This window comes from Piliocolobus tephrosceles, chromosome 6 (genome assembly GCF_002776525.5).
Source record: "Piliocolobus tephrosceles isolate RC106 chromosome 6, ASM277652v3, whole genome shotgun sequence".
In the NCBI taxonomy this organism is placed as follows: Eukaryota; Metazoa; Chordata; class Mammalia; order Primates; family Cercopithecidae; genus Piliocolobus; species Piliocolobus tephrosceles.
This window is the reverse complement of record NC_045439.1, coordinates 106,657,382-106,678,822: the sequence shown is the minus strand read 5'-3', so window position 1 is coordinate 106,678,822 and position 21,441 is coordinate 106,657,382. Positions and strand designations below refer to the sequence as shown.

The 21,441-nt window shown below is 40.5% G+C and overlaps 1 protein-coding gene across 4 annotated transcripts; it reads right to left on the bottom strand.

Moving 5' to 3' along the window:
• Positions 1 to 1,018: 1,018 nt before the first annotated feature.
• On the bottom strand, positions 1,019 to 19,849 carry GTF2A2 (general transcription factor IIA subunit 2). Of its 4 annotated transcripts, none has more exons than XM_023228554.2 (6): positions 19,709 to 19,824; positions 19,120 to 19,334; positions 14,204 to 14,324; positions 12,814 to 12,918; positions 4,319 to 4,445; positions 1,019 to 2,017 (listed from the first exon to the last, which is right to left on the bottom strand). In XM_023228554.2, the coding sequence occupies exons 3-6, from the start codon at positions 14,273 to 14,275 to the stop codon at positions 1,992 to 1,994; spliced, it is 330 nt and encodes a 109-aa protein (XP_023084322.1). In that variant the 5' UTR covers positions 14,276 to 14,324; positions 19,120 to 19,334; positions 19,709 to 19,824; the 3' UTR covers positions 1,019 to 1,991. The 4 variants fall into 4 exon arrangements, with proteins under 4 accessions (XP_023084322.1, XP_023084323.1, XP_023084320.1 ...); XM_023228555.3 differs by lacking the exon at positions 19,709 to 19,824 and adding an exon at positions 19,428 to 19,693; XM_023228552.2 differs by lacking the exon at positions 19,120 to 19,334 and having other exon boundaries at positions 19,709 to 19,849.
• Between the last annotated feature and the right edge of the window lie 1,592 nt (positions 19,850 to 21,441).

The window sequence follows — 21,441 nt, the reverse complement described above, 5'->3', positions numbered from 1 at the left end:
TAGACCAGCCTGGGCAACACGGTGAAACCCCGTCTCTACCAAAATAAATGAGTCAGGCATGGCGGCATGTGCCTGTAATCCCAGCTACTCAGGAGGCTCAGACAGGAGAATCTCTTGAACCTAGAAGGTGGAGGTTGCAGTGAGCCAACATCGTGCCAGTGCACTCCAGCCCAGGTGACAGAATGACACTCTATCTCACAAAAAAAAAAAAAAAAAAGGAAAAGTCTGGATTGAACTCCATATTCTACTGCAATAGCGGTTTTCTAGTCTGTGTGCCTGGCATATTTGGGTTTAGTTAAGAATTTGTGAGAATACTATTCAAAGGTTAGCTGTAATAAAAAATAAACATATCTGAATGATTATCCTGCCCTCGTCTGGGAGAAACATGTATTACTGTCTCTGTTCTCAAAAAGGTTTATATTCTGTCCTTTATTGTTTTTTCATGAATTTTTGAAACAGAGTCTCACTGTCACCCAGGCTGGAGGGCAATGGCATGATCTTGGCTCACCGCAACATTCGTCTCCCTGGCTCAAATGTTGATGCTCCCACCTCAGCCTGCCAAGTAGCTGGAACCACAGGCACGCACCATCACGCCTGGCTTTTTTTTTTTTTCTCCTCTTGTAATTTTTAGTAGAGAGGGATCTCATCATATTGGTCAGGCTGGTCTTGAACTGCTGAGCTCAAGCAATCCACCTACCTCGGTCCCCCAATGTGCTGGGATTACAGGCGTGAGCCACCGTGCCCAGCCGTTTCATGTATTTAAACCACTTATTTGTTAAGAGGTCAGAAAGGAAGAAATACGGATGACACTCAAGATACAACTGGGTTTAAGTTTTGGAGGATGGGTAGGATTTTGATGCTGACAGGAAAGGCATGAAAATTGGAAGGAACAGCAGAACCAAACATTAAAAAATCATAGGTCTCTTTGGTTTCTTTCTCAAGCTTAACTGGAGCAGACTATGTAATGGGTAGTAGTGGAGGTCAGGAAGGGAACATGGAAATACATGCATAGAATGAGTTGGAGGATGAAACAATTTTATTTTCGTTGTAAGGACAGTCTATGTTGATCAGGCTGGTCTCATCCTCCAGCCTCGGCCGCCCAAAGTACTGGGATTACTTACTTACAGGTGTGAGCCACCAGTACCTAGCCAAAAAGTTTTAACATGAGAGTCAAGGACTGCAGTGGCATGCTGACGTAAAAACTGCAGGAGCATCCAGGTAACAGCAAAAATCTTTTACTCCAATTGGGTCAATCCAGTTAACCATGTAAGAAACTCCTCACCTAGGGTCAATATGCTACTTCTGTATTTCTGCAAGTACAATCCAGTGGCATAAAGTCTAATATATCATGTACATGATAAAATGTATGAAATTTGGATCAATATGGTGAGTTGAAATAATTTACCTGTCATATGGTGGGGCTATTTTGTTGTTTTTTTTTTCCCCCTTCCTCATGTTACCTGGTCTAAGAACGAAAGGTTTTTGGTTTTGTTTTTGCTATGATTGTCTAACTTTGGTTTTGTATTTTAAGAAGCAAGGGATTTTTCTTAATAAAATTCCATCCAGAATTTGGTTTTGCCCCTGCTGATGCTTTCATCAGGTAAAGTTGCAACTGACAAAACTAACATGACTTTATTGAAATTAAGCATTCTGAAAGAGCATCATGTTCCTTGCAAAGGAAATGAAAAAACGCATTATCTTCATATTGTACCTTAATAGTTTCACCAGTTACTAAGAGTTTTAAAATTAGTTTATTAAAGAAGATTCTTAGGAAGGCAACAACTTTTGTCATTAAAAAAAAGTCTTTTTTTTCATGCTGTATAATAAAGGTGATGTAAGAGGCTACAGAGTTATAAGTTTCTACTGGAAGTCTCTGGTATAGCACAGTGTAGTCATTTCTGCAATTCTAGAATAAATAAAAAGTCTCTTCTATGCTTCTCTTCAAAAGCAATGAATAACAAGATGGCATAAAAAAGCTATATTTTTTCTATTCATTCTGTAGTATTGGAGCCAGTATCTAGGAAACAAAAGAGAAAGTAAATTCAAGGAGCAATTTAATTTTAAAATTAACTATTTTAAGACTATCAGAAATGAGAATACAGGACTAATAGTGGTGGCTTGAGGGGTGAGGAAGAACAGAAGGTTAAACAGAGATACAAAGATGCTTAGCTCCTCATATTCACACTGGAGTAAAACCAAGTTGAACTACATTTGGTTCATGTAATTGTTATATAACACTTTTTTTTCCCCTCCAGGTCTTTTACTGTCCCAAACTGTGCTGCCCAGGCTGGAGTGCAGTGGTGTGATCTCAGCTCACTGCAATCTCCACCTCTCAGGTTCAAGCAATTGTCCTGCCTCCCGAGCAGCTGGGAGCCACCATGCCTGGCTAATTTTTGTATTTTTAGTAGAGATGGAGTTTCACCATGTGGGCCAGGCTGGTCTCGAACTCCTGGCCTCAAGTGATCTGCCCGACTTCGCCTCCCAAAGTGCTGGGATTACAGGCGTGAGCCACTGCGCCTGGCCTACTCTTCCAAACCTCTAACACTGCATTCTTTTCTGCAGCTATAAAGTAAATGGAATACAATTTAAGCTTTCCTTGAGTGAAGATCAATTACTACACTATGAAGCGGGAGAAAATCCTCAAAAACTACTGTAATAAACAAGGCCGATCTGCTACTCCTCATCCGCTGAAGTTTGGAAAACAATCTTGCATAGTAAAGAGCAACACACACTAAGGACTACCAGACGCGAGCGCCTATCAGTAAAATACATACCTTTACATGGATTCTTTTGATACTATATATCAGTATTTTGTTCAGAGGCTTTATTTACTGACTTTTTGGTTCTCCGTATGGTTCAAATGACTGAAACTGACACTACTAATAATCAACATCTGTTCTGTCCAATACAGTAACCACTGGCTAGCCATAGGTGGCTAATTTCAAATATAGAAATGTTATGATTCAGGCAACAGCACCACCTTCACAGGAGTTTTAAAAAGACCCAAATATAACACTGTTCCTTGCTGTAATGACAAAGATGTATCTGATGACTATAATAAAAAGTTAACTATGAGTTAACTATGCCCAAAGTTCTCTTAGAATGATTATTCCTAGGTAACCTTCTGAACTATAACAAGTCACCAACAGTAACGTTGCTAGGTTCAGAGACTTTCTGATATCTGGAAGAGACTATTTCTCTAAAAAGGGCTGAAGGTGTAATTTTTATATAGCCACTAAAAATCAGGCTTAAGTGCAGGGGCTCAGGTGTGTAATCCCAGCACTTTGGGAGGCTGAGGTGGGAAGGTCGCCTGAGCCCAGGAGTTTGAGACCAGCCTGGGCAATAAAGCAAGACTCTGTCTTTAAAAAAAAGAAAAAAAAAAATGGCTTAAGGGTAGTAAACTCAGTGAAAAATATATTTACAAATGTCTACATATACATACATTATTGCAAAAAAAAATAGGCTATATAATATTCAATAGGGTAGTTATAACACCATCATCAGGTAGTGTTGTAGAGAATGTCTTTCTTCCATGTGCTTTTTTGTATTCTCTACACTTCATTGATTAGCCATTTCTTTGGAAGTGCAAAATATATAAAACAAATCCAACTCAAACAGGGAAATGGAGGGTATTACTTTCTACATTTCTTTCTCTTGCTTTTCAAAACTCCCTCTTAAAGAGCAGCAGTCTTTTCTATTCACTTTCTAGACTAGGTGCTCTTAACACAAATGGTTCAGATTATTTAAAATATAATTAGAAAAAAGGAAATAACTAATCATGAAACAGAAATTAGAGGTGTATAGCTTTTGAAACATTTAAGGATCTGAAGTTCCTAGGTCTGGTGTGAAAAGTTCACTTGCACATGTCATATTTAACAGATTAGATGAATATTTACCATTACGGTTAATTAAAATTCTGTTTAAAATATAACTCTTTAAATATAGGGTATCCAGCAACATAGAAACCACAGGATTGTCAAAATTCTTAAAGGTGTCTGAAAAGCCTGATAAACACTTAAAATTTGTAATGAAAATAGGGAAGAAATGCTTATTTGCTTATTTTTTTTCCCCACACAAATCCAATCTGTGTAAGTAGTCTATGTGTCATTTGAAATGTATCCACCTAAAGTCAGTAAGAGCACCGTTTGAGATACATAATTCAGAATTTAGCTGAGATAGAAGCCTGGGCTGTATCTGGGAGTTGATCACTGGGCCATTTTCCCCCTTAGGCTTTTCATATGGATGCAGATCTGCTAAAGGCTCATAAAAACAAGGTTTCAAGTAGCTTTGCTTTCACAGAAATAAGGCAAGCACTTACTTTTACCATCACAGGCTACAATTTTCACTTTATCCACTTTAATAAGTTCTGTCACCTCTCTGAATTCAACATCATTCAATACAAAAGTCCACACATTGTCGCAGAATCTGTATGTATTTAGAGAGCCCTTTAAAACAAAACATTTAGAAATACCATGAAATGTTTTTTCCCCTCACATTTTTCTCCAAAGCAATTTAACAGATCTTGGCTACCAAGAACATAATTGTTAATAAGTTTAATGCTTAAGATTTTCCTTAACTTTAATCCCAGCTACTTAAAACAAAAGCCAGACAAATTTGCTAAGGGAAGAGTTCAAAAATATTTTAGTTGGCACTCTGTATTTTCAGTCTCCATTCCAAATTACTTACCTGAAATATAAAGAAAAAATAAAAACTTGCGTTTGTATTTCTACTGCCCTCATGTGGCTAAATTATGAAAGTTCATTCAAATTATTATGTAAATATTTGTTAACAATTACATATTTTATTATGTATGCTAATTCTCCAAATGTACAAAAGCAGGGACTTCCTAGAAACACTAAATTTTAATCCTGTGACTTGCCTCAGATGCATTACTGTATTAGTCACTACGTCTACAACATTCATTGTCCTGAGAAACTTATAATTTATTCATACGTATTAAAAAAATTTTTTTTTGAGACGGAATCTCGCTCTGTTGCCACGGAGTGCAGTGGTGCAATCTTGGCTTACTGCAACCTCCGCCGCCCGGGTTCAAGAGATTCACCTGCCTCAGCCTCCTGAGTAGCTGGCACTACAGTCGCCCAAAACCACACCCAGCTAATTTTTGTATTTTTAGTAGAGACGGGGTTTCACCATGTTGGCCAGAATGGTCTCAAACTCTGACCTCAGGTGATCCACCCACCTCAGCCTCCCAAAGTGCTGGGATTACAGGCGTGAGCCACCACGTCTGGCCTATGTAATTTTTCTTCTTTTTTTGAGACCGAGTCTTACTCTGTTGCCCAGGTTGCAGTGCAGTGGTGCGATCTTGGATCACTGCAACCTCCACCTCCCGAGTTCAAGCTATTCTCCTGCCTCAGCCTCCTGAGTAGCTGGGATTGCAGGTGTAAGCCACCACGCCTAGCTAACTTTTGTATTTATAGTAGAGACAGGGTTTCACCACGCTGGCCAGGCTGGCCTCAAACTCCTGACCTCAGATGATCTGCCCGCCTTGGCCTCCCAAAGTGCTGAGATTACAGGCGTGAGTCACTGCAACAGCCTATTTTAATATTTTTTAAAAATAGAGACAGGATCTTGCTATGCTGGCCGGGCTAGTCAAACTTCTGCCCTCAAGCAATCCTCCCACCTTGGCCTCCCAAAGTGCTGGGATTACAGGTGTGAGCCACCATGCCCAGGACACATTCTTCTAATTATGTTTTATGTTTTTTTGTTGTTTTTGTTTTTTTAAAGTAGGAATATATACTTGAGCATCAAAAGGAAATTTTTACTTTTTTTCTTTTTGGAGATGGAGTCTCATTCTGTGGCCCAGGCTGGAGTGCAGAGGTGCAATCTCAGCTCACTGCAACCTCTGCTTCCTGGGTTCAAGTGATTCTCCTGTCTCAGCCTCCAGAGTAGCTGGGACTACAGGCGTAGGCCACCACGCCTGGCTACTTCTTGTATTTTTAGTAGAGATGGGGTTTCACCATGTTGTCCAGGCTGGTCTCAAACTCTTGACCTCAGGTGATCTGCCCACCTTGGCCTCCCAAAGTGTTGCAATTACAGGCGTGAGCCACAATGCCCAGCCTATTTTTATTTTTTGGGATGGAGTCTCACTCTGTTGCCCAGGTTGGAGTGCAGTGGCGTGATTCTGGTTCACTGCAACCTCTGTCTCCCAGGTTCAAGCGATTCTCCTGCCTCAGCCTCCCAAGTAGCTGGGATTACAGGCATCTGCCACCACGTCAGACTAATTTTAGTATTTTTAGTAGAGATGGGGTTTTGCTATGTTGGCCAGGCTGATCTTAAACTTCTGATCTCAGGTGATCTGCCCACCTTGGTCTCCCAAAGTGCTGGGATTAAATGTGTGAGCCACCACGCCCGGCTGGAAATTTTTAAAAAGAATGTGATGAAAGTTGTGCATGGACACTAGCAGAATACAATTAAAACCTGAGATATACACATGCGCACATACAGTCACACAGGAAATTTAGTATGCAACACTTAAAATGCCTAAAATCTTCAACTCAGAAACAAACCACCAAGCACAAAAATGCTCCCTGCAATATTACTGTAATAGCAAAAATTGGATTCAATCTAAATAGTCTATCAAGTGAGAATGATTAAGGAAACTAATGGCTATGAATGAATGAATGTAATAAACGAATAATTACTGTGCGCTAGACTATGCTGGCCTCTGCGGATACAATGGTAAGCACAGGTCCCTGCCACTGGTGAGCTGAGTTTAGCAGGGAGATCATTAAAACAAGTAAATATGTAGTATAACAGTGCTATGGAAGAGTAAGTTAGTGGGTACTGTGAGTAGAGCAAAGGTACTCAAGGGTATGGAGGACACAAGGCAGACAGCTTCTCTCAAAAAGTGAAGTTTAAGTTGAGTACTAAAGAATAAGAGTCAACGGAGAGGAGGGATAATGGAAAGGAAGACAAACACTTGGAATGGGGTGGTCAATCCAGAAAACAGAACGCGTCAGGAGGTCCTAAGATAAATGAGAACCTTGGAAAACCTTTGCCCCATCCTAATGGTAATGGGAGGTCAGTGAAAGATTTTAAGCAGAAGAGTCTGATCAGATTTGCAGTTTTGGTAATGACATAAAGAATAGATTAGACAGGAGTATGACTAAAGGAAGTAAGACCAGCTATGAAGCTGATGTCTGTTAGCTGCGTGAATCAGAGACGTGAAAGAGACTTTACTACAGTAATAATAAAGGGATCAATAGAAACGGAGAGACTTTAAAAGGTAGGACCGCTAGGAATGGACAACTATAAATACGGTGCGGTTGGGGAACAGCGAAATCCATGGTAACTCCCAAACTTCTGGCTTGAGTGTCAATGCATTCACAGAAAAAGCTGGTTTGGGAGTAAAGTTAAATTTGGAACTTGTTGAATTTCAGGTATATCTAAGTCATGATGTCCAACAAGTAGTTGGAGTATAGCAGAAAGCATGAGAACACATTATTTACTTTAACCAAAGCCAGAGGGCTGGATGAGACCAAGGATAGTGGGGGCACTCTATAACCCTAAGAAATAGCAACAATTAAATGATAAGCAGAGACAGAACTACAAAGAAGTCTGAGAGTAACAGGCCAGGGAATAGGAGAAAAGCTCACACAGTATGGTTTCAAAGGAAATAGGGGTTTTAAAAAAAGAATAATCAATAGCACTACAAATGATGCATTAGATTTAGCAAAAATAACTTGGGAACAGCAATTTCAGTGGAGTGATAAATACATGGAAAATCACCCATGATTAAGGGAAAGAGACACAAAATTGTAAACCTATAAAATATATTTGAAAATTAGATCTGCTCGTTTGCTACAGTCTGAGCCTCTGGAAAGCTAAACAGCTAGATGCCAAACGCAATGTTCATTTCCAGCATCCTGAATGTATGTGTAATCCATGATCTTAAGAGTGTATATAATATTACTGGCCAGGTGTGGTGGCTCACACCTGTAATCCCAGCACTTTGGGAGGCTGAGGTAGGAGAGTCACTGAGGCGAGGAGTTCAAGACCAGCCTGGCCAACATGGTGAAACCCCTTCATAAATATAAAAATAAGGCAGGCATGATGGTGGGTGCCTGTAATCCCAGCTACTTGGGAGGTTGAGGTTGGAGAATCGCTTGAACCTGGGAGGCGGGGGTCACAGTGAGGTGAGATCACGCCATTGCACTCCAGCTTGAGTGACAGAGTAAGACTCCGTCTTAAAAAAAAAAAAAGAGGTGTGTATATTACTTTCTGTTTTTGAGACTGAGTCTTGCTGTGTTGCCCAGGCTGGAGTGCAATGGTGCGATCTCGGGTTACTGCAACCTCCACTGCCTGGGTTCAAGTGATTCTCCTGCCTTGGCCTCTGAATAGCTGGGACTACAGGCATGCGCCACCACCACACCCAGCTAATTTTTGTATTTTTAGTACACACGGGGTTTCACCCTGTTGGTCAGGCTGGTCTTGAACTCCTGACCTCAGGTGGTCTGCCTGCCTTGGCCTCCCAAAGTGCTGGGATTACAGGCACGAACCACTGTGCCTTGCCTTACTTTCTCTTTTAAAAAATGTGTAGTCTTTTATCCCTCGCCACCCTCCTACCCTTTCCCCAAAGTTCGTTCGCAAAGTCATATCATTCTTATGCCTTTGTATCCTCAGAGCTTAGCTTGCAGTAAATTACTTTCATTGAATAATGTTATGTAAATAATTTAAAGCAAGTTATTGGGATTTATGAGACAGTATGTGAGTATTCACTTTCAAATATAAATAAAGCATTTTAGATGTAGACTGGAGTGAAAAATCTTACATATCATATGCTGAAATTCCATTAGTTGCAGTATAGATTTATATACTTCATTTATTTTACTGCAAAAATAAAATGCTATAAATCTTGACTGAAAGATATTAGACAAAAGTTATTAAATGCCTTCCAATTATAGATGAAAATTAAGTTGACAATATCAAAGAGCACATTAGCTAGGTAACTTTTGAGCCAACAAATGTTTTTAAAAAGTTAAATGTAAGAGATTAATCTTTTTAGAATAATTTGAACTAGAATCTCTAACATGAAATAAGCTTTTCTGTATACAATTTTTAGTTATTTAAATATCTTGCTTTTTTACTCTCTTCATTTGAAAGTCAGAATCCATTTAGTATCTCTAGTATAAAAACTAAGTTTATATAAATGTATATAGTATAGAGACACATATACTCTATAATTACAAACATTATATAATATATACATGTCTTTCAGTTTATATGTGTATATATAATTATAAATATAATTTATATGTATTTATACATATATACATACTTATAGTTTTTTTTTTTTGAGGCAGGGTCTAGCTGTGTCACCCAGGCTGAAAGGAAATGGCATGATCATGGCTCACTGCAGCCACAACCTCCTGGGCTCAAGTCACCCTATCACTTCAGCCTCCCGAGTAGCTGGGACTATGGGCACACACCATCACACCCGGCTACGTTATTTATTTATTTGTTTGTTTGTTCGTAGGGACAGGGTTTCACTGTATTTCGCAGACTGGTCTTGAAATGCCCTCAAGTGATCCTCCCGCCTTGGCCTCCCAACCCGCTGGGATTACAGGCTTGAGCTGCCTGATAATTATAATTTTCAAAGTGAAATTTTGAATTCTTTAAATTCAAAAAGTTCCTTCTATAAGAAGATATTTGGCTTTGGTCAAATATTACTTTTAACACTTAATCATTTGGCCAAATTGTATCTTCAATGCACTTTTAATAAATACATTTTTGGTTTTACATGTATCCACAACTGGGCAACATGTTTTTGGTTTTTTTTTTTTTTGAGATGCAGTCTCATTCTGTCGCCCAGGCTAGAGTGCAGTGGCGTGATATTGGCTCACTGCAACCTCCGCCTCCTGGATTCAAGCAATTCTCCTGCCGCAGCCTTCCAAGTAGCTGGGACTACACGCGTGCACCACGTCCAGCTCATTTTAGTAGAGACGAGGCTTCATTGTGTTGGCCAGGCTGGTCTCAAATTCCTGACCTCAAGTGATCTGCTGGCCTCAGCCTCCCAAAGTGCTGGGGTTACAGGGCATGAGCCACCGTGCCCAGCCTAAAAGAACATCTTGAAAGTTATATAATAAATGTTTGTTACAGAAACATCAAAAAACAGTGAAAAGGAAACCTTCAGTTTTGTTAGAAGCGCTATTTTTCTTGATCACTAAATCTTATTTTTTGGGGGTATGGCATTCAATCTTTTAATGCTTGTTTAATTACTGTTTGAAGTCAACACTATAAAGTTTAAGTAACCATTACTTTTATCTATGGGAATATGTTCTCCCAAAAACATACAATGGCTCCTTAAAAGCCTAGTTATGGCTGTGTGGGGTGGCTCACAACTGTAATTCCAGCACTTTGAGAGGCTGAGGCAGGCGGATCATAAGGTCAGGAGTTCAAGACCAGCCTGGCCAACATGGTGAAACCCCCATCTCTACTAAAAATACAAAAACTAGCTGGGCGTTGTGGCATGCGCCTGTAATCCCAGCTATTCAGGTGGCTGAGGCAGAAGAATCGCTTGAACCCAGGAGGCAGAGGTTGTAGTGAGCCGAGATTGTACCACTGCATTCCAGCCTGGGTAACAGAACAAGACTTCGTCTCAAAAAAGAAAAGAAAACAAAAAAAAAGCCTAGTTATACACACTACTTCAATCTGAATTTTCTCCCTAGAAATTAATTCAGTTCAAGCTCCATGGTACATATATTTAGATTTTTTTACTAATAAATTAAAACATATACATGATTAAAACCTTAGCTCTCATACTACTCTACTAAATAATTTCACTTATATGGAACCCATAAAAGGATTTAAAACAAAAAACAATTTAACATGCTATATAGAACTATTCTATTCTTGTAAAGGATGCTTCTCACTGCTAGGTCAGCAAATTATAAACAAAAAATATATACTTAAATTTGATCCAGCAAAATGGCTCTGAAAATTAGATATTTCTAACTATTATCTCTTTTGTCTCGGCCATATGCTACACTAAGCTAAACAGAATGTCATTTGCAAACATTCTGGACTTAAAATTGATCAAGTTGGCTATAACCCAGGAGTAGGGTGATAAAAGCCTGAGCCAGATTAGCAGCAGCAGGAAAATAAAACGAAAGAATGGAAAAGTTCTGATCTAGGCTGAGAGCAATTATATATATAGCTTTTGGAAAACAGTCAAAACTTACAAAACACTGTGCAAGATAAATGTAAATGTCAAATTACTTTAACTCTACCTAAAGAAATACAAACTAGAAACCTACAATAATGCACCTAGAAGATGATTAGTTATGCGTTGTGAACTACACTGCCTCTGATAAGTAGTCCACCACCTTTCTTACTAGAGCAAAATTTATGTATTAACATGGATCATCTGGGCAGACTTCTGCATATGGGTATATTAAAAAAACACAAACTAATTTTGGCAGAATCATTACTGTTAAAAATTCATGGAGATCCACTGGTCAAATTATATAGTCTTGAAGGCATATTTTACTCCAGATAATTTTTTGGCACATGAAACTGATATATGAGACTTGTTTAAGTCAAATGGGGTTTTGTCTATCTTGTTCATCTCTGAGTATCTAGAACATGCCTGGTATATTTTCTTTTCATCTCTGTGTATCTAGAGCATACCTGGTATACTAATAGACACTCAAACTGTTTATTGAATGTTTAAGTACCAAATAAAGTAGGCAGATGTTAATTAATGATCAAATTTTGGTTATTAACCATATTTTAACCTTTTTCTTTTTTTTTTTTTTTTGTTTGAGACGGAGTCTTGCTCTGTCCCCGGGGCTGAGTGCAGTAGCTGGATCTCAGCTCACTGCAAGCTCCGCCTCCCGGGTTCCCATCATTCTCCTGCCTCAGCCTCCCGAGTAGCTGGGACTACAGGCGCCCGCCACCTCGCCCGGCTAGTTTTTTGTATTTTTTAGTAGAAACGGGGTTTCACCGTGTTAGCCAGGGTGGTCTCAATCTCCTGACCTCATGATCCGCCCATCTCGGCCTCCCAAAGTGCTGGGATTACAGGCTTGAGCCACCGCGCCCGGCCTATTAACCTTCTTTTGACCATATTTATATAGGTTATGCCTTATAATACAATATAAGCATAGTTAGATAAATAATAACCAAACATCATCATATACTATATGAGTCCATCAATACCTTAATGTGGTAAAATTATTTCTGTTGCACCATGACTCTTTCAATGGGCCCTTAATCTGAAGTTATCAGGGAATTGAAAGAGATATTTTTATCCAGCTTTGGATTACTACTATTCAAAGTATAAGTGACTCAAGTGAGACCAAGCTACCAGAATAGTCTGTTATCTATCACTAGAGATCAGGTTTTTTATCAGCCAAGTTACCTAAGAGTAGGAGGGAGGCAACATGAAGTTTCTAGAAATAACTCTACTTCCCTGGAACGGGGAAAGGCCAGAGTTTGAAAACCATAACAGAACCTTCGGGATTACTCTGCCACTTACCTTTAATCCTGCAGATAATATTTCAGGTGTTTGGAATCTCAGTAACTCTTCAGAGAAGGTAGCCAAACATACAAAGGCTGATTTATGAAACAATGAAATAAAAACCTAAAAACATCTCTGTATCTCACATTAAGTGGACCAACTTAGTATAATATATAGTTGATTGAAAAGTATAATTTAGTTATTATAAAACAAATTCCAAAAACTGATAAAAGCCACCTCTTCCTATGATTAACAAATATGTAGGGGTCCTAAAAAAAAAACACTGTTTTAACAACCATTGGTATAGGCTTCTAGATTCAGGAAAATATCCTTACCCTGAAATTGACTCTGTTCCTGACCCTCTGAGCCAATGCTGAATTTATAGCCTTATCAAACTGAAGTAGAACTTGAAGGGCAAGTTGGGGGGTGATCTGTTGAGACTGAGAAAAGGTAAAGGTCATAAATCCCCTTAGGGAAGAACATTAAAGACAAAGTAAATAAAAATATACAAATTATCATCTAAAATTTAACTGAGGTTAACCAAAGCCTCTAAACTAGAATTCCTTTATCTCCTTTGCCATAACCGATGAAGCAGCAAAGCTTGAAGATATCTTTTTTACTATCTCGACACAAACAATCTTGGAAAGAAAACATGCAGTGATGTTACAAAGCCAGAACAAAACTTTGTCTTTTTTTTTTTTTCCTTTTTTGTGAGACGGAGTTTTGCTCTTGATGCCCAGGCTAGAGTGCAGTGGTGTGATCTTGGCTCACCACAACCTCTGCCTCCTGGGTTTGAGCGATTCTCCTGCCTCAGGCTCCCAAGTAGCTGGGATTACAGGTGTGCGCCACCACACCCGGCTAATTTTGTATTTTTAGTAGAGACAGGGTTTCTCCACATCGGTCAGTCTGGTCTCTAACTCTCGACCTCAGGTAATCCACCTGACTTAGGCTCCCAAAGTACTGGGATTACAGGCGTGAGCCACTGTGCCCAGTCGGAAATACTTAATATGTTTTTATTTGGGAGAATTATATAGAAGGCTTAATTCTCTCAAAATTGAAATATAAATTCAGACCTGTAAATCTCAGAAGACTTTATTAAACTGGACAAAATTACCTTAAAGCTAAAAAGAATTATGACTTTCTTCCCTAAATTTGAGAAGGGGGAAACCAACAATCTAAATTTTTATGTTGAACAAAAATGTTTGAAGATTTAATTTTATTTATTTAGAGGCAGGGTCTTGCTCTGTCACCAAGGCTGGAGTGCAGTGGTACCATCATAGCACACTTAAGCCTCAAACTCTTGGGTTCAAGAGTTTACTCAGCCTCCTGAGTAACTGGGACTATAGGCGTGCACAACCACACCAAACTAATTTTTTTATTTTTTGTGGAGATGGGTGGTGGCTATGTTGCCTAAGCTGGTCTCAAACTTCTGGCCTCAAGCGATCCTTCCACCTTGTCCTCCTACCGTGCTGGGATTAGAGGTGTGAAACACTGCACAAAACCAGATTTAGCTATATTTAATGATATCATTCAATCATATTTTGTGTCCTGTTGTCAGGACAGTGTAATAAACAAGAATTTGAGGTTATTTGATCAGTGTTACTGACTTGCTGGGTCAAAGAGTCCAAGACATTTTACCTCATATCTCTTTGCTTAAGTGATATGACAAGAATTACTGTAAACCCATCTAGATAAAAATGTATGAGTTTTAATTCAGTCTCCCACCTGTATGAGCTCATCTAGGCTCTCCTGAAGACTGTTTCCCAAAGTGGTATTTCTGTATAACTGATATGCCATGGCTTAGGAGGAAGAATTTGCTTTTCTTATTCAAGCTTGCATTGATGTCCTAAAAATTTAATATAAAATTGTTAAAAAAGATCATACTGTAACATCATAAATTATGTATATAATATCGTCTACCTCAAATATTCTAATAAAGAACTAGGAGAACGCTTAATGGTTGCACATTACTATATAATCATTTAGAATTACAAGGAATAGCTACAAATGATTTTCCAGTATTTTTTCCTGTGATTTTGACACAGGCATTCATATTCCTTTATGCAGTATAGATGTTATATTTATTAAAATGTCTTTTCCATTTCCTTCAAATATCTGCCTTCTGACTTAGTCTAGAATTTTCCATGTACTGTCCTTTCTACCTGCTATCAAGTCACTGGTAAATTCTTCAGCTCATATTTGCATGTCTGCCCCTTTATTTTCCTGTTCTCTCTAAATTCAGTATTCACAGAGTGCCTACCAAGAGGATGGCACTGTAACGGGTTCCAGGGAGAAGATGATGATTAAAGACATGCTCCCATCCTAAAAATTTATACTCTAAAGAATGTAACATACATACAAAAAGATTAAATTCAGTATAAGAACTGTGATAAAGATACAAAGCATACCATGGAGGTTGCCTGTAGACTGAGCTGGCTCAGAAAAGCTTCCAGGTTCTTTAAGCTAGACTTTAGCCAAGCAGAGGAGGGAAGTCATTCCAGAGGCTGACAGAATAGAACAAGTGAAGCCATGAAAGGATGAAATGTTTGTAGGGAAAAACATAAACTGTTCTACATTATCAGGGCATAAGTATGAACAGGGAGTGGCAGGAGATGAAGCTGAAAGAGACAGCATAGATGGAATTGTTTGGCAGGACAGGAGCAAACAGTGGGGAGCCACTGAAGCATTTTAGTCAGGAAAGGTCAGACAGCTGGGCTTGAGTGCGAGATTTAGAATCAGATGAGGGATGGGGGCTCGAAAAGGGTGGCAGCAGTACAGAGTAAATAAACATTTACTGAGCATCCACTACACGTCAGGTGTAAGATCTTGACCTCATGGCATTTTCAGTCTGGAGATGGATGGGGGAAAATACATTTGAGGAGCAATCATCAGGTAAAACTCAGCAAAAATAATGGGCAGCCATCAGTCCTTACATTTCATACCTTGCTAGCATTGGATACAAGAGATCATTTCTGCCTTCTTGAAACATATCTTTGGCTTTGAGACACTACTCTCAGTTCTCTCATGTCACTGGATACCATTGTATTTCTTATTTTCTTTTGCTGGTTCCTCCTCAGCTCCCTGAGTTCTAACTGTTGAACTGCCCTAAGTTTTCTTGGGTCCTCTATTCTCCACATACTTTACTCCCTTAGTTACCTCACCCAGACTTATGGCTTTAAATACCATCTACTATCTGGTGATGACTCCCAAATTTGTATCTCCAGCCCTCAATTCTCCCTTTGTACCCATATATAAAACTGCCTGCTTGACATTGGATAGAAATATCAATTAGGTAGCTCAAATTCAATCTGTCAAAAACCATGTTCCTGATGCTACTCTTGCAAATATGCTGTCCTCAATCTTACTCACCTCAATAAACAGTAAATCTAGTCTTCCTGTAACAGCTCAAAAACCTTAGAGTCAAGAGTAACTTCTTTCCTTCTTACTTGGCATCCATCAGCCAACCTTTCAGCTCTTCCTTCTAACTATAGCCAGAATCTGACAGCTTCTACCATCTTCAGTGCTATTACCCTAAGTCACCATCATCTGTCACCAAAGTTAATGTGATAACTCATGGTCTCCTTATTTCCACTCTTGCCTATCCCAACCTCACCCTCATAGCAGCCACACTAAGACTTTAAAACATAAGGCAAATCACATCACTGGTCTATTCAAAACCACCAATGGCAGCATCCCATCTCACTGAAAACCAGAGAGTCCCTGGTTTGGAAGGCCTATGTGATTTGGGCCCCCCAGTACCTACTTCCCTATCTTCGCCCACTCACCCTCCCACTCTACTGTGGTCATAATGGTCCCCTGCTGTTCTTTGACATGGGAAGCATGATCCTGCTTGAAGGCCTTTGTGGTGGTGGTTCTTTTTGCTGACAGTATTCTTCCCAGATACCTGCATAGTTCACTCCCTCATTTGATTCATATCTCTGGGTCAAACACTACCTCATCAGAAAGGCCTTCTATAATCAACCTATAAGAAATAATTACCTCCCTTCTTCCTCACACTGCTTTATTTTCATTCATACCCATAACTGAAGCTGACATATATACGCTTATTCTGTCTCCATCTACTAAAATAGATGACCCAGTGAAGACAGGGACTTTTGTTCAGTTACATATTTACCAACTAGAACATATGTAGTATGCATTATTTGTTGAGTGAATTATTTGGTAGTATGTCAGAGTGCTAACATATTAGAAATATCTGAGTACGACACAAAGTATTCCACTTTACTGAGGAAACTGAAGCAATAACTTCCAGACTCACAGCCACATCCAGCTACCTACCAATAGCTATACAGGTTGAGCATTCCTTATCTGAAATGCTGGAGACCTGAAGTGTTTTGGATTTTAGAATATCTGCATCGTATATACTTATGGGTTGAGTACCCCAAATTCCAGCTCTGAAATGTTCCAAAGAGCATTTCCTTTCAGTGTCATGTCGGTGCTCAAAATTTTGGATTTTGGAACATTTTGGATTTGGGAAGCCCAACCTGTACCCATATACTCTGCCTCCCTGTCACTATAGTTGAACTTTATACCTATATTTATCTAAATCCAATCCTTCTACCTTTGTATTAGGCATTGTCTTCTAGTTCACTCAAGGATATTGTTCTGACAATTCAGTTGTTACTTCTCTCCCTCACCATCAAATTTTCCCTCTCTGTGGATCATTTCCATTAGCAAACAAATAGGTGGCCACTTCTCCCACCTTAAAAAGTAAAACAAAACAAAAAGCCCTGAACCCACATCCCCTGCTGGCTACACCCTATTTCTCAGTTCCCCTTTGCAGCAAAATCCCTTACTTTTGTCTGTATTCACTGTCTCCCAATTCCTTTTTTCCCATCTTCTCTTAAGCTCCTTTTTGCCTCTAGCACTCTAAGGAAACAGGTTGGGGAAGGTCATCAATGGCACTGCTAAAGCTAATTCTCTAGCCTCCATCAGAATATTGGACACACCTGATTACTCCCTCCTCTTTTTGTAAAGGATCTTAGCTTGGTTTATGGGACACTACCCTTTTTGGATTGTCCTAACTCACAAGTTCATCCTTCTTAATATTGTTTGCTGGTTGATCCTATTTTCCCTAAACTCTAAACTCTAAATATTACAGGACACAGTCCTTGGTCCTCTGCTGCTGTCTATACCCATTCCTTACTGATAACATTTATTCTCATGGTTTAAATGCCACCATTGATCATCCCCAAATTCATACAGCATAGAACTTCTTACTCCTGGATCTAGCTGCCTACTCAACATCTCTACTTGTTACCTTTTGCATCGTGGCTTAAGTAACTCCATATTTTTTTTTTTTGAGACGGAGTCTCACTCTGTCGCCCAGGCTGGAGCGCAGTGGCCGGATCTCAGCTCACTGCAAGCTACGCCTCCTGGGTTTACGCCATTCTCCTGTCTCAGCCTCCCGAGTAGCTGTGACTACAGGCACTGCCACCTCGCCCGGCTAGATTTTTTTTTATTTTATAGTAGAGACGGGGTTTCACCGTGTTAGCCTGGATGGTCTCGATCTCCTGACCTCGTGATCCGCCCGTCTCGGCCTCCCAAAGTGCTGGGATTACAGGCTTGAGCCACCACGCCCAGCCAATAACTCCATACTTTTACAAGCTTGGGCAAACCTTTGAAGTCATCCTCCACTTCCTCTATCTCACTCACCATATCTAATTCCTAGCAAATCCTGTAAGGCCTACCTTCAAAATAAATTCAGAATCCAACCATTTGTCACCATCTCTACGGTTATCACCCTGGCCTGGGCCACTCTTGTCGTCATCTGGATTACTGCAAAAATCTCCTAAATGATTGCCCTGCTTCTACACTCACCCCTACACTCTAATCACAACTCACAGCCACCAGGTGATCTTCTAAAACTTCAGTTAGAACACACCTCTCCTCTATTCAAAATCTCCCATGGCTTCTATCAGCCTTTACAATGATCCGGCTACCCATGATCTCTGACTTTATCTTCTTGTCCCTCCACCCCCAAAACTCTTGCTCATCCCTCTCCTTGCTATTCCTCAAACATGACAGGCTTAAAAGCCTTTGTACTGGTTTTCCTATCTGCCTGAACGCTCTTCCTGGCATTTACTTAGCTAATTTTCTTAATTCCTTCAAGTCTTTGCTCAAGTAACACCTACTAAATGAGGCTTAAACTAACCACCATCATCTTTAAAATACCAGTTCCCACCTCCACTCTGGAACTTTCCCGTACTCCTTTATCTTTCTTTTTTTTTTGATAACACCATCACCTTCTAACACCATTATATATTTATTTTACATTTATTTTCTGCATCCACTAATAGAATGTAAGCTCCATGAGAGCAAAGCTTTTTATTTTGTTCATTTAAGTAAACTAGGCGTCTATAATAGTACCTGGCACACAATGGGAGCAAAAAAAAAATCTGTTCAATAAACGAAGGCAGATAGCAGTAAGTATAACATGTATGTGGAAGGGGAGAGGGGGTTAAAAAGGGCAAGAAATCCCAACAGGGAGATAAAAACTTTACAAAGTAGGAATACAGAATCGTGCATCGTGTCCCATTGGACAAATTTAAAAGTTTATCTAGAAAACAGTTATGCGTTATTTAAACATTTGTTAAAATTACGGATTTCAATGTTCTTACATTCTTTAAAAATTCCTTGTGTTCTAATCTTTTAGACGTGGTATCAGCCACAGAAATTTATTGTTCCCTTCTTGTTTTGCAGTTCAGAAAATTATGTCTCCAAACTGGGAAGTAACTCGTCCTAGCATTTTCTGATTAAACCACCCAGTTTAAAATTCGTTCCTTTTGTCGGAGTTCGCACGAAGAAAGTTGGAAGGCAGACTTCAAACAACAAGCTATAAAGCACAGGAAGGAGACATTTAAAAATGCTCTCCGAAATTCGGCAAAACTCACAGGGCGCTCGCTATTGGATGCTTTAAGACATTCACCTGGCTGAAAACACGGTGGTGGGCTGAGGACCTCTCCTAGGTGGGTTCTGTGGGCGCCCCGTGGACGACGAGCCTCCCGCGCGGGACGCGACCTTCCCCGCCGCCTCGCCGCCCTTCTCCGGTGCCGGCCGCGGGGCCTTGCCGGCAACGGTCGGTAACGGGCCGATCCCAGGAGCGAAGGGCCCTCAAAGACTACCCGACCAACGCACCCAGACTCCGAAGAGGCGGCAGGGAGAGCGGCCCTGCTTCCCTCCCTAACCCTGCCCTCCCTAACCCACTACCTGTGGGGAAGGCGCTTCCCGCCGCGGAGCGGAAAGAAGCCGCCACGAGCCTGGCAAGAGGTTCCTACTTCCCCGACCACCTCTCCATCCGCCGCAGAAACCGCAGAACTGGGCGGCCGACCCGGAAGTGCTAGCACAACCTGGAAGTGACACCCACCAGGGGGCCGGGAGCCCCGCCCAGGCCTGCTCTCGCCCGCCACTCAAGCCTTGTCAGGGAAGGGCGTGGAGATGGAAGGAGGGGCGTTGGGCTGGAGCCTCAAGGCTTAAAGTGGTGGACAGGCTCACTGCTCGAGTAATTCACCAGGTTTACTAAATCGTTCCTAAGGGACTTATAATTTTTAGAGACTAATCTTCTCCACTGTTAGATGCACAATTTAAGAAATGTAGGGCATTCATATTTCATGCCGGAAGTGTGTTCAGAGTAACACTGTTGAAGACCTCGCAGACGAATTGTGAAAAGCTTATAGCAGGGGCCGGGCGCGGTGGCGCACGCCTATAATCCCAGCACTTTGGGAGGCTGAGGCGGGTGGATTACCGGAGGTCAGGAGAGTTCGCAACCAGCCTAACATGGTGAAACGCCCCCTCGTCTACTAAATACAAAAAAACTACCCGGGCGTGGTGGCGCATGCCTGTAATCCGAGCTACTTGGCAGGCTGAGGCAGTAGAATCGCTTGTACCTGGGAAGTGGAGGTTGCAATCAGCTGAGATTGCAACCTGAGAAACAAACCTGGGAAACAAGAGCGAAACTACGTCTCAAAGAAAAAAAAAAAAAATTATAGCAGGGCATCTTTTTTATTCCTCCAAACGGCTGCAATCCATTTAGGCAGGCAAAGCTTTTAGTCTGTGACTGGTTCATAAATAACTTTTAATTTGGGAGAAGTTGTATTTAAAATTTGCATCTAATATGCAAGAGAAATACTTCAATATGAATTTCGAGTTTGCAAAATCAAACTATTTTAGGTGTCAGGGTGCATGGTACACTAACTGGCTTAAATGCAGCAGTAATGTGTAGAGCAGTTTATCCTACAAAATAGCTGAATAGTGATTAAAGAGTGCGTGCAAAAAAAAAAAAACCCACAAAACATTTACCAAGTGGTATCAGCTGGAACCTCTGAGCAGGTCTATGAACTAAACAAGTTCTTATTTAAGCTATGTTTTCATTTTAAGCCACTCATGGTTTCATCCTTGGCTTCCCCATTAATTAAAAAAATTCTCAACTATGAAACACAAAATTTCATTATTGTTTTGATGTTAAAATAAAGCAGGCTGGGCCAGGCGCGGTGGCTCACGCCTGTAATCCCTCCACTTTTGGGAGGGCGAGGCGGACAGATCACGAGGTCAGGAGATGGAGACCATCCTGGCTAACACGGTGAAACCCGTCTCTACTAAAAAAAAATACAAAAAGTTAGCCGGGCGTGGTGGCGGGCGCCTGTAGTCCCAGCTACGCAGGAGGCTGAGGCAGGAGAATGGGGTGAACTTGGGAGGCGGAGCTCGCAGTGAGCCGAGATGGCGCCACTGCACTCCAGCCTGGGTGACAGAGAGAGACTCCGTCTCAAAAAAAAAGTTACTATATAAATAAATAAATAAATAAAGCAGGCTGAACTCTCTAATCCCCAAAGAATAGAAGCACTCAGACTACAGAAAGGGAACCAAGTGTAGAGGTCTGAAGTTATTTAAGAGGTTTATAGGATAATTCAAAGCAAAAATTTAGTAGCATAATGAAAGAAAAATGT